General features: G+C 38.2%; 1 protein-coding gene across 1 annotated transcript in view; it reads right to left on the bottom strand.

Moving 5' to 3' along the window:
• BEND2 (BEN domain containing 2) overlaps positions 1-13,949 on the bottom strand; it is a 47,462-nt gene that overhangs the window by 13,603 nt on the left and 19,910 nt on the right. The window contains exons 9-13 of the mRNA XM_069100501.1: positions 9,908-10,415; positions 8,875-9,075; positions 6,879-7,000; positions 4,801-5,023; positions 2,493-2,696 (exon numbers count right to left, since the gene is read on the bottom strand). Of these exons, the coding sequence (XP_068956602.1) occupies positions 2,493-2,696; positions 4,801-5,023; positions 6,879-7,000; positions 8,875-9,075; positions 9,908-10,415 (1,258 nt within the window). The remainder of the gene's footprint in view (positions 1-2,492; positions 2,697-4,800; positions 5,024-6,878; positions 7,001-8,874; positions 9,076-9,907; positions 10,416-13,949) is intronic.

Genomic DNA, 13,949 nt, shown 5'->3' with positions numbered 1-13,949 from the left:
GCTGAAGTAAAAAAAAGGCAAGGGTACCAATTATGATCTCAGAGAAAGCCAAAGAAACAGCATATTTAATTAAAAGAGACAAACAAGGAAACTACATTTTGCTGGGCAGGTAGGCAGCATAGTAGATAGACAGCTGGATCTGGAATCAGGAAGACTCATCTTCCTGAGTTCAGTTCTGATCTCATACACTTATTAGTTCTGTGACCCTGGGCAAGTCACTTAACCTTGTTTGGCTGAGTTTCCTCACCTGTGAAATGAGCTGTACAAGGAAATGGCAAACCATTCCAAGATCTTTGCCAAGCAAACTTCAAATAAGGGTCATAAAGAAACAGATGCCACTGAAAACAACTGAAACATTTTGCTACTGTAGACAATAAATTAATACCAATAATATGTACACCAAATGACACAAAATCCAAATTCTTAAAGGAAAAGTTAAAAGAGTCACAGGAATAAAAGGAGAACAAACCTATTATAATAGTAGGAAACTGTAATTTATCCCTCTCAGATCTAGATAAATCTAATCATAAAATGAATAAGAAGGAGATGAACAGAATTTTAGAAAAGTTAGGTATTAATTACCTCTGTAGAACACTGAAAGGGATCAGGAAGGAGTATACCTATTTCTCAGCTGCACAGTCACTATTGCCCTCGCAAGACTAAAGGGGTCTCCTCACTTCTCCAGGAACTGCAACCACTTGTATGTAGCCACTCAGGTCTAACTCCCTCTGCCCTTGGTTCTCTCACTCCTGAAAATGGTGTTCTTTCTTTTAAAGGCCCAACATGTGGCTCATATCATAACTACCATGGCTTAATCAAGCATCTCTCCTAACCCGCTCAAAAAAACAAAAATCCTAGTTTTGACCAATCATCCTCAGTGGGCTGAGATATAATCAAAGTCCCCAAAGAGGTGTCAATGCGACTATTCATACCTTATACATGATATGAATTGATTAGCTACTCCTTGTCAAATACTATATACCTAGGAATCTATTTTTCTTATTTTCAAGTACTCTAACCAGAAAAAAAAATTAATGCTATAAATAATAACTCCCTAAAAATTAAACAACAGTTAGGTGGTGCAATGAATAGAGCACTCGACCTGGAGTCAGGAGGACTGAGTTAAAATCTGACCTCAGACACTTGACAGTTAACTAGTTGTGTGACCTTGGTCAAGTCACTTAACCCCAAATTGCCTTGCCTTCCCCCCTCCAAAAATAAAATAAACAATAAAATAAACCAATATTCTATTTCATTCTATTTTAATTATGTAACAAAATCTTTTATTACCAAGGTAGAAAGCTATGCTTGCTTTTTTTTTTAGGGGGGGGGGGGAAATCAATGAAACGTAGTTTTTAAAATTTAACATAAAACAACACTTTTATTTCAGGTGAAAATATTGGAGACTTTTAGAGGAATCAAGATTTTCTTGGATTATACAGAAACCAAACTGACAAAAAGAACTATACTAGAGGGGTAGAATGGCACCTCTTATACAGAATAGTTCTGTGATAATGGGCAAGTCACTTAACTTCATGGGGCTCCAGACAACTAAGATCATAATTAACAGAGAGGTGACAATCTGTACTGGCAGAGATAGTTAATCAGAAGCTTTCCTACACTGATGGTATCACAAGAACAGTCCCTGTCCCTATTATCTGTTAGCTGCCTAGTGCCAAAAAAAAAATACAAATAACCAATTTAAAATTGGATTCTTGAACTACTGTTACAGTTTTGTGCATTGTTTATATGCGGGGCAACAAAATGGTTAAGGTACAGAAGACTACAGCAAGGTACAACCATTCCTGGTGGCAGGAGAAGTCCTGTTCTGTGCCCATCCATATTCTCAGAAGCTGAACAGAATAATGAATAAGAGAATGCCTGACAGGGATTTCTCCACATCTCCATCTTTGTAGGAAGGCTCTCCAGAAGGATGGTTCAGCTGTCACACTTTATTAATGTAACCTTTGCTTTGAGTTTAAAAGGCATAAAAGGTAGAAAGTGCATTAAATACTTTATTCACAGGATGTAAGATCCCTGAGGGCAGAAACTGGTTTTAGTTTTGTCTTTGCTTTCCCAAAGCTGAGCAAGTGACTTGCACATATTAAGAAATGCTCTGTTAATTAAATTAGCAAATCAATGCACTATGCCTTTATTTAAACTTCTTTTCCCCAAAGCTATTTAACAAATTTTTCCTAGATTAAGATCCTTATTAAATTCAAGGTATATGTGCATTTCCATAACCAGAGTTAGCAAAACACTTTCATATTCTCAAATCATGTTTTCACTTCCATGTTCTAAATTAAGGGAGAGACTATAAGAAGCACAATCCATGAATCTATCCATTTGTTATTATTCCCCATTACAAGCAATAGATAGAGTTCAATCTCTGGCCAAAACTATAAAACCTTATTTATGCTTTATTGCTTTTCTTTTTTTTCCTAAGATGATGTTTTTATTTTCAAGACTAGATCTCTAAAATTGTAACATACCTCTGAGAGCATGAATCCTGTTACAGTCAAGTGGACGCACTCCCCGTTCCAGGCTGCCATATACATTGCTTTTAACCAGCACTTCCTCTGTAAAGAGGTGACGAATAAGGTACCGAGCCGAGAGCTCCGGGCGGGACTTTCCCTTTGCCACATAGATCACTGAAAACGGCAGCTGTACATTTCTCCATGGGTAACCAAGAAGTTCTAGAAGCAAAGAGGAAAAGAGAAAGACATTTTAAACCATCATATTTAACATGCTTCTAAGGAGTCAAGATACCAGCAAAGGCGTCTACTTCTTCTAATCCCATTGTTTTAGGCTGGGTCTGATTCACCATAGTGCACATGTTCAATTATAGAGCAACAATAGATGCTCACAGGTCATTCTGAAATTAAAAATGGAGGTTTATTTAGCTGTCAAGAGAGGAATGTTAAACAAGAACAGGCAGTGAGAACTTCTAGAGGTGATTTAGTAGAGGGAGCTATTATCACCTCTCGGTTTTGTAGGACAAGTGATGAGAAAGTAAAATCAACAGTCTGAGTCCTTAGTCCTCTGAGCCAATACAGTTTTGAGGAATATTCCTTTTAAGGAAAAATTAGCCCAACCTGAGGGGCAAGAGGCGTCAGGACACTGCTCCTATTACGCCTACGGACTAGAGAAAACAGGAAGGGCACGTAACATCCGGCATGGGATAAGAACCATTGCTGCGCATATTTCTGCTTTATTTCTCCCTTTTAGTACAAAAACACAGGTTTTATAGGTGAACAAATGACATTTAATACCTTATGTCTGTAGTAATTTAAAAGTATCCCTGTTTTCTTATTCACATTGAAGAGGGTTTTTTCCTGAAAACAAACACTATTTCTATTTCTATAATTACAATTACAATTAAATTCGATTCATTCTGACAGATGAAGCAAAGATAAAAGTTGTTTTCTACTTAATGTTAGGCTTGAGCTAGTTTAAAAAAGTCAACAGCCAAATGCTAAACCATTTTAGTAACTGAATTAAAACACCAATTTTGGGTTTTTTTCATTTTTCAGATGTACACTCTAACAACAGACTGTCTTACCCCTTTCTTATCTATCATCTGTCTTCAGTCCATAGTGATACAGATTAAGAACTAAGTTTATTATGTCCACATTTCATATATGAGAAAAAGTCTGAAACTTTCCATTAATCAAAAATCTACTCTCCAATGATTTTTGGTAAAGGAACTATCTTAGAAAAACAGAAAATTATATTATAGGCTACAATTCCATGTCTTGGACTGAAAATCTGGAATACATAGTACAGACAATATTTTCCTTAGTATTAGCACATTAAGCTCATGAAGTCACAAACAGTTGTGTCCCCTCTGGCATCAATCTATAACTTTGGTGCTAAAAAACCAAAAGGAACCTTGGATGACGTAGGGCATAGGACAAACAATTTAACACATTTTAACTTTTCCAATCACAGGTACCGTGAGACGTGAGATAGAGATATCTATAACATATCCCTTTGGAACAGACAACCAGCAGGAAAGGTGGCACCACAGCGGAAGAGGAGAAAGTTGCTACTAATGGTTTGTTCTAGTCATAAATGTTAGGTTTTTCTGGGACACAAGTACTAGAATGAGGACGGCTAGGTGGAGCAGTGGATAGAGCACCAGCCCTGGAGTCAGGAGGACCTGATCCAGTCTCAGACACCTGACACACTTACTAACTGTGTGACCTTGGGCGAGTCACTTAATCCCAATTGCCTTGCCTGTCCCCCTCAAAAAAAAAAAAAAGATTAACACTACTCAAGGGAGATGAAAATGACATTGGTCCACTGACTACTTATTATTTTTTTATTTGGACTTTTGAAAGGAAAAAGTAGCTCACTAATTGAGCTTAACATTCTTGTCACTCTAAAATAATGATGACTTACATATATCTGTCACTTATATATCACCCAGTTTTATACTTAAAAAGCACTTTCAGTAACCTTGTGCTGCACAAAAATTGACCCTATTTTACAGAAAGGGAAATGGAAGCTGAGAAGCTAAGTGATTTGATTTAATAAGTGACAATGACAAGCCTCTGGTATAGTGGAAGGACAAGTGGATTTAAATCCAGGTTGGCTACTTATTACCTCTGTGAATGGAGGCCTCTCTAGGTGTGGTTTCTTAATTTATAAAATACAGGACTAAAGGATCACTGTCATTTCCATCTCTAAATTCTATGCTTCACGCCGAATGTTCTTTCCAAGGAAATATATACAAACATACACCTATACATAGATATTTTCCATAATTAATCCCAAGGATAAAATATTGAAACTCACGCATTGGTTCTAAAGATGGCAATTTCTTAGATGAAGGTGCTTGTAACACTTCAGGTAATGAATTACTGTCCCGTGTTGAACTCTGTATCCCATTTGTTTCTAAGGCAGTCGTTTTCTGAGACACCTGAGAATTGATTCCCCCATCTTTATCATTACAATTCAACTCAACACACACAGATGAATCTGGGGCAACTGGAAGTTTATCTTTGTTTTCAGTTTCCTGCTAAAATACAAAATTGTCATTAAAGAAAGCTCCACAAGGAATAGCTTAATGACAGTCTATCCACCAAGCTCAAAATTAAAACTGCACCTGGAATAGTAAACTACTCTAAAGATCAGGAATGATTGGATTTGGGGGAATTGGGTGGAACTTTTGCAAGACCTTGATAAACAATAAGAGTAGCAAGAGAGAAAGAATAATGAAAGGATAGTACAAGGGAATGCAGGTAGAAAATGGCTATCTGACACTTGCACAAAATGCCGCCCTTGTGGCTATACCAATCAACAAGAATTTATGAAACACTTACTATGTGCGAAGCAGTGTGCCAAGGACAGGTGACAGAGAAAAAGGAAACAGTGTCTGTTTCCAAGTTTTCATTCTCATCAGGGAGATAATGTATAAGTGAATAGGTTTATACAATCTCGATACAGAGAGGGTAACCTTAAGAGAGCTGGGGAAGGAGATGGCAAACCACCCCAGTATTTTGGCCAAGAAAACCCCAAAAGAGGTCACAGGGAGTTGTATAACATGACTGAAAATGACTGAACAACAACCACCTTAGAAAGAAAGGCTGTCTGTAGAAGGTGTCTTTGAGTTGAGTCTTGAAGGAAGACAGAGACCCTAAGAGGTACAAGGAGTTAAGAAAGAAAATCTGGAGGGGGGTGGGAGACAGACAATGCAAAAACCCAAAGACAAGAGAAAAAGTACTGGGTGTGAGAAATGGCAAATAGGCCAGATTACAGAGTATGTGAAGGGAAGTACAGTTTTAATAGCCTGAAAAGGTAGAAAGGGGCTAGATTGTGAAGAGCTATAAATGTCAAACAAAGGAGTTTATCTTTGACTTGAAAACCATTGAACTGGGGGTGGGGGAGGGAAAACACAGAAACAGACACAGAGACCTATACTTTAGGGAAATCACTGCAACAGCTCTATGGAGGGTGGATTGGAATAGGCTTAAGGCAGGAAGAAGACTAATTGGAAGACTCCTGCAATATATTCAGTGAAGACATAATGATGGCCTGAACTAGGGTGGTAGCTATGGAATTAATAATAATGAGGAACTGAAGATGGCACTGAGTTTTTAAACCCAGGTAAAAAGAAGAATAAAAGATGGGAGAATAGGGCTTGGAGAGTGGAAGATAATGAGTTCTATGTCTGACATACTGAATGTGACATGTCCACAGACATTGAGTGAAGCCCTTGGCTTAAGTCATCCTAATCTTTTTACCCTTAGGATATTACGCAGAAAAAAAATATTAATGAGGCTTAATAACAAAAAAGATACTATTTGTCTATAGCTTCCACATTATCCTCATTACTATGTTTTCCATGAAATACTCATACTCTCTGTCATTTAAAGTTGTGAAGCAGAAGTACGGTATTCCAGAGCAAAATGCAAAGAACGATGTATGTTGGGGGGCCACATTACAAAATAAGGAATTCCACAGGACGTCAGAATGTTTAGAAAGCAGTCTACCATGGGAAAAAATAATTTATATATCAATAATGATGAGAAATAGGTGGACTTCTTCACTAGCAGACTTGGATACCATGAGACTATATAACCATTTGGCTGACTGTAGGTCTACAACTCACAAACCTTACAAGGAATAACAACAGGCCAGAATAGAAATGAATATTTTTGTTTCTGTTTTTGAAATTAGGTATTTAAGACATCTTAAACTCATCTTAGTCACTGACTTACTTTCATACCAAAAAGAAAAATAAACAGGAAGCATGCTCTCATTATAAAAAAAAAAAAAAACCCGAATTTGGCACAAGGCTATATATTATTAATCATGCCAGGAGGGATAGTTATAAACATAATAAATTATATCACATATGAAAATTAACTTACAGGCTTTATTTTGGTTTTACAGCACAAGCAGCGAATCATAGAATTGACATTTGTAATGCAGGTTTTCCAGTCTCTTCCACATTCACTCAGATCATAGTTAGGAAAATGTGTTGCAAGAAATTCTAGAGATGGAATTAACCATTTAAAAATAGACATGAATGTTTTTTTTTTTTTTCAAATGCTTTATTAACTTCTGGTTTGTTTTTTTTTTTAAGCAATTGGGGTTAAGTAACTTGCTCAAGGTTACACAGCCAGGTGTTTCTGGGTGTGGTGCTGAGTGTCTGAGCCCGGATTCGATCTCCAGGTCATCCCAACACTGGAGCTGGTGCTCTTACTCGCTGTGCTACCTGGCCGCCCCTTAACTTCTGGTTTACATCATTCGTTTCTGCCAGATTTTGAGTTACAAATTTTCTCCCCTTTTTTCCCCTACCCATCACCCCAAAATAGCAGTCCCACAAGATATCCCCTCCTCCAATCTGCTCTCTCCCATACCCCCTTCGACTTTTCCAGTGGATCTCTATGCCCCAGTGCCTGTATATCTTATTTCCCAATTACATGTAAAATAGTATTAATAATAGTATTTATATATTTTTAAACATTTGATTTTAAAACTTTGAATTCCAGATTCATTCCCTTCTTCCCTTGTCACCCACCCTTCCTGGGAAGATAAGCAGTTCAGTATAGGTTGTACATGTGTGACTAATGCAAAACATTAATATAGCAGATATATTGTAAAAGACTGACTATATTTCCTTCCCTCCTATCCCACCTCCCACTTGTTCTATTCTCTACTTTGATCCCGTCCCTTTTCATAAGTGGGTGCTTCCAACTTCCCTCCCCCCCAACCTGCCCTCCCTTCCATCATCCTCCCTCTCATCCCCTTCCCCCCTACTCTCTTGTAGGGTGAGATACCCTATTTAGTATGTCATTCCCTCCCTGAGCCAAATTCAATGAGACTAAGGTTTTATCTTTTTGCCTTCCTGTTCTTCCCATCCATTGTAACAGTTTTCCCTTGCCTCTTCTATACTGTGTTTACCCCATTCTGTCTCTTCCCATTTCCTCTTATTATATTCCTCTCACCTCTTAATTTCTCTTCTTAAAACATGAATGTTTTAATTATAAACAAACAAAACCTTTTTCTAAACAAAAAATTTTAATGTATAATCTCCCCTATATTTGATTTTTTCCTCCTGTCTCCTGAGAAAAATCACAGTTAATGTGTTTGCCCTTCAGAGTTCTCTTTAGTGTCTTCAAGAGGTTTCTTAAATATTAACATAGAGACCACATCTTAAGTTTTATTCAAAGCTTGAGTAAAAAGTTTGTATTTTTCAGGGTTCTAAGTCATTTAAAAACCTTTTAAATCAAGTATAACTAAAGGCAGAAATAGAGAAGTCTATAAAGGTAAGGACACTAATTACTGTTTATTGGTGCTTTTATCTTCCTAGTCCAATCTCTTCATTTTACAGATGAGGTAACTAAGACTAAGAAAAATTAATAAATTACTTTCCTAAGATCATAAAGACTGTTAGTAGGAGAGTTAAAACTATAAGTTGGATCCCATAACTCCTAGGTCAGTTTTCTTTCAGCATTACTTAGCAGGCTTGGAAATACAAGAAACAAATTTACCCAAGATAATGTATCAGCATTATGCAGGTAACTCACGGCTGTACGATCCACTTTTCTGTTTGGATATGTTTCTATTTCACACATTCTTCTTCAATGGCAAAGAGATAATAATTATTATATACTTACCTTAAAAAAAAAAGAGGATTTTGTACTGAAGAACTGGCTTACAAAGCCAAAAGGATTTGAAGCTAAATTTAGTTTATGATAAATATGCACTTTGCTAAGTTTTTTTGTGTACTCAGATCTAAATTTATTTTTAATAAATGTTTTAACCTTAATCAATAGACCAGATGTGAACAAACTTAACCATTCCCCAAATTTACATAGTTTCTAATTTGTAAGATTATTATTCCACAAATACTTTACATACCTCTTACTGCAGCAACTTTATTGGGATCCAGAGTGCTTCGACCCTGTGCACTAGCACCCATAACACTACACAACAGTGTTTCCATGGGAAACAAAACTTGAACCAAGTAGCGTGCTGCATACTTAGGTTTGGTCTTTTGACGAGCTTTCATCAAATAAGTCCCAAGAACCTTTACATTCCTCTTTGGATCACCAATGTACTCTAAAAAATTAAGATTTAAGGGAAAATATTTAATTTTTATTTTAAAGAGCCACCATTGGGACTAAAAAGGTGGCGCAGTGAAGAGTGCGCTGGAGTCAGGAGGACCCAAGTTCAAATACAGCCTCAGACACTTGACACGGAATTGTGTGATCTTGGGTAAGTCCCTTAACCCCAACTGCCTTGCCTTTCCCCCTCTAAAAAAAAAAAAAAAGATCCACAAAAAGGCAAGGGGAGAGGTAAGGTTAAGGGGGTCAAGTGAACTGAACCCTCCATTTCCTATAGCCAGAACTTAGTTTTGTTTTAACGGTCTCTTTATTTGGTATCTTCTTGACTGCCTTTTCTTGTCCTGACTTGCATTTTTTCAATCGAGCTCCCCATACACTAGACTGAATTACTTTTGTCTTGTCTGTGGCTGCAGCAGGACATGAGGAGCTAAACCTTTATCCCTTTCCAACATCATCAAGACCTCTCTCTCCCTGCTTTTCTTTCCATTCAAAAACTAAAAAGTCCAAAAAGCGATGGGTAAGACTAAACGTCTCTCCTATTTTTGCCAATTTTAATTTAATAAGTTCTTGGTGATGAATGAAGAAAGATTTACTGCTTAGAAGTAGACGCAAAGATTTCTTGATCTTTGGTTTAAATCGGGATTTTTATAGAATGAATCAAATTAGAACAGCCTGAAGGGAGTTGTTTCCTATGCCATGGCTTATTTCTGCCATAAAGGATTCTGGTGGTAAAAAAAAAAAAATTCATCTTCAGAATAGAAATAAGTCACTTCTGTTATTTCACTATAAAGAACAGAGATCCCCCATGTGGATTGTTCAAAACTCACCAAAGCTAGGACTGACGCTGGTAGAAGATGAAAGCACTTCTTGACTAAGACTTTCGTTTTCCTGTGAAGATGGGCAATCCATCATGACAGTATCCCTTCCCACACAGGCTTCTGGTTGTGTAGTTACTACTGGAGAACTTTCTGCAGCGGAGTCAGTATTTTCAACAACTGTGTCGAGCAACTGGGATTGTAAAGAAAGATCAGGTATTTTGTTGGCTGCTCCCATGAAGGGCTGATACAATGAATGTGTAGAGACAATTGTAGGAAGAGGTGGACTCTGTCTGAGGTCTTGTTGCTGTGATTCACTTTTAATTGGTATCTCAACAGAATTTCCCACGGAGTCGGTCTGAACAGGATTTTGTGGTAGCACTACTGAGAAAGTTTGGCTATGATCTCCCTGTCCAGGAGGAGAGATCTGAATGCTGGATTCCCTTTCCACTGGTTTTTGTACTCGAATTTTTCCATGAGGTACGTGATTCGAACTTCTATATGTAAATCCAACTGGCCTCTGAAATATTAGAATATATATCAATTCTGAGAAAAATGTATAGCAAGGGAGAGTTAAATAAATCTTGGACCACCAAATAAACATTTGTTCTAGCACCATGATTTTACATTCCTTAAAATGTATCTTTGGAAGGGACCATGGATGTCCTTTAGCACCTCCCCCCCACCCACATATCAACTCCTCTGTAAACACTAATAATAAGTGGTAATGAACCCTTTTGCTTGAACATTCCTAGTGACAGAGAAGTCATCAAGCAGTCAATTCAGGGGACTAAAATCATTATGAGTTCTCATAAGGCTGACTCCATATAACTGGTTTTAGTTCTTTTTTTGGTATAGTATAGTCATCTTTATTACCTTCATAGAACCTAATTGTGATTAGTGAATCTCTAATTATTTATTTTTAAAATTTATTTTAGTTTTCAACGTTCATTTCCACAAGATTTTGAGTTACAATTTTTTCTCTCCCCATCTTTCCCCTACCCTCTACCCCAAAATAGCAAGCCTACTGAATAGTCCTTCCCCCAATCTGTTTTCTCTTATGTCCTTTCCCTTCAAACCCCTAACTTTTAGAGTAGGGCAAGATGGGTTTCTATACCCTAGTACTTGTATATCTTATTTCCCAGTTGCATGTAAAAACAAACAAATTATTAACATTTGTTTTTAAAACTCTTGAGTTCCAGATTTTTTTCCCTTCTTCCCTCCTCACCCACTCCCACTAGGAACATGATCAATTCAATATAGATTGTACATGTGTAGTTACCCACATCATTTCCACAGTAGTTATATTGCAAAAGACTAACTATATTTCCCTTCATCCTATCCCGCCCCCCACTTAATCTATTTTCTTCTTTGACCCTGTCCCGTTTCAAAAAATGTCTGCTTCTAACTAGCCTCTCCCCCAATCTGCCCTCCCTTCTATCCTGCCTCTCTTATCCCCTGCCCCCCTATTTTCCTGTAGGGTAAGGTACCCACTTGAGTGTGTATGTCATTCCCTCCTTAGGCCAAATTCAGTGAGAATCAGACTGTCCCATTTCCTTTCACCTTTCTGTTCTTCCCTTCCATTGTAACAGTTTTCTCTTGCCTCTTTTACATAAGATAATTTACCGTAATCTATCTCTCCCTTTCTTCTTCTCCCAATAAATTCCTCTCTCACCTCTTAAATTTTTTTTTAGATATCATTCCTTCATATTCAACTCATCCTGTGCCCTTTGGCTATGTATACATGTACACATATATACCCACACACATATATATGTTTATACACACACCTATACATATACGTATACATATATACATATACATATATATTCCCTTCAATTATCATCATACTGAGAAAAGTCATATGAGTTACAATTATTGTTTTTCCACGTAGGAATGTAAATAAACTTTAATAAGTTCCTTATGATTTCTTTTTCCTATTTACCATCTCATGCTTCTCTTGCTTCTTGTATCTGAAAGTCAAATTTTCTGTTCAGCTCTGTTTTTTTCATCAGGAATGCTTGAAAGTCCTCTATTTCAATATTTCCCCCTGTAGCATTATACTCAGTTTTGCTGTGTAGGTGATTTTTGATTTAAGTCCTAGCTCCTTTGACCTCTGGAATATCATATTCCAAGCCCTTCTATCCCTTAAGGTAGAAGCTGCTAGGTCTTGTGTTATCATGATTGTGTTTCCACAATACTCAAATTGTTTCTTACTGACTGCTTGCAGTATTTTTTGCCTTGACCTGGGAATTCTGGAATTTGGCTATGATATTACATTCCTAGGAGTTTTCTTTTGGGGATCTTTTTCAAGAGGTGATTGGTGAATTCTTTCAATTTCTATTTTGCCCTCTGGTTCTAGAATCTCAGGGCAATTTTCCTTGAGAATTTCTTGAAAGATGGTGTCTAGGCTCTTTTTTTGATCATGGTTTTCAGGTAGTCCAATAATTTTTAAATTATCTCTCCTGGATCTATTTTCCAGGTCAGTGGTTTTTCCAATGAGATATTTCACATTGCCTTCTATTTTTTCATTTGTTTGGATCTGTTTTGTAGTATCTTGATTTCTCATAAAGTCATTAGCTTCCAATTGCTCCAATCTAGTTTTGAAGGAGTTATTCTCTTCAGTGCGTTTTTGAAATTGCTTTTCCATCTGGCAAATTCAGCTTTATGATCAAGGGGTATGAAAGACTGATAAATGTCTAATGGTTTCTATATCCAGGAGACTGGGTGTGACTGGCTGGGTCTGAAACTCCCAAAGGAATTCAAACAACCCCTGGGTTATTTGATAATAGGCTCCATATCGAGGGGATAAAGCTACACAGTAGCTAATGACCAGCAAATGCCAGGAGATTAAAGCAGTTCAGTACAAATGCCATTTCAGAGTAATACTGCAAACAGCAGATCAGCAGGCAGTCCCAATTTAACAGAAAAAGCAGCTTGTAGCTGGGTGAGTTCACCAGAGAATATTGTCAGTTCTATGGGTAAGGAAGCAGAAGCTTTCTTTTTGGGCCTCTTTTGCCATTTGAGTTAAGTCTATTTTTTTTTTTTTTTGCTTTTTGGAGGGCAATTGGGGTTAAGTCACTTGCCCAAGGTCACAAGGCTAGTGTTTGTGTTAAATGGCTGAGGCTGGATCCGAACTCAGGTCCTCCTGGTCCCAGGGCCGGTGCTCTCCTCACTGCACCTCCTAGCCACCCCTGAGTTAGGTTATTTTTTTACGGTATTATTTTCTTCAGTGTATTTCTGGGTCTCCTTCAGTCAGGTTGTTGACTGTCTTTTCATGATTTTCTTGCACCATTCTAATTTTTCTTCCCAGTTTTTCCTCCACTTCTCTTATCTGAGTTTCAAAATCCTTCTTAAGCCCCACCATGGCCTGTAACCAGTTCATATTTTTCTTGGAGTCTTTTGATGCAGGAGTTCTGACTTTGCTGTCTTCCTCCCATTCCATGCCTTGATCCCTTTTGTCCCCCAAAAAGGATGCTGCTGTCTGTTTGTGCTTCCATTGCTTGCTCATACTGGCAGCCAATTACTTGACTTTTGAGCACTTTGCCATAGCGGAACTCTGCTTCCAGAATGGAGAGAGAGCTGTGTCCCAAATCGCTGGGGTTTTTGCAGCTGCCGGAGATATTAGATGGGCGCCCTCTCTGCAGCCACCACGTGCTCTGGCTCACTGGTCACACACCCCAGGACCACCACCCAAGACCGCGATCTGGATCCAGGCAGGTCAAAGCAAGAGTGCTTAGCCTCTGAATTTTCGCTTGGTCCCCCTACCATCTGCAGGCCTGGAGCTCTGAAGCATCCACAAGGCACTGCCGCTTCTCGCTCTGGGGGTAGCAGCCGGACCGCACTGTTCTCTCCTCTCCTGGACCAGCCAAGTTCCACACTGACCTGGATTGAGAAGTCTGGAAACTTCCACAGCTGCAGGTGATTTCCTCTCCTGAAGTCTGCTCTGGCTGCCACTCACTGGGGCCGCCCTGGGGCTAAAACCAGGCCCAGGCGGGACTGCCCTTGGCTCCCAACATGCTGCAAGAGACCCTTCCTGCTGGCCTGACAGGCT

Source organism: Petaurus breviceps, unplaced genomic scaffold (genome assembly GCF_028583685.1).
Source record: "Petaurus breviceps papuanus isolate PSGF00001 unplaced genomic scaffold, PetGlider_PUasm1.0 419, whole genome shotgun sequence".
NCBI classification, from domain to species: domain Eukaryota; kingdom Metazoa; phylum Chordata; class Mammalia; order Diprotodontia; family Petauridae; genus Petaurus; species Petaurus breviceps.
Note: the sequence above shows the minus strand (reverse complement) of the source record. Positions and strands in the feature narration are given on the sequence as shown.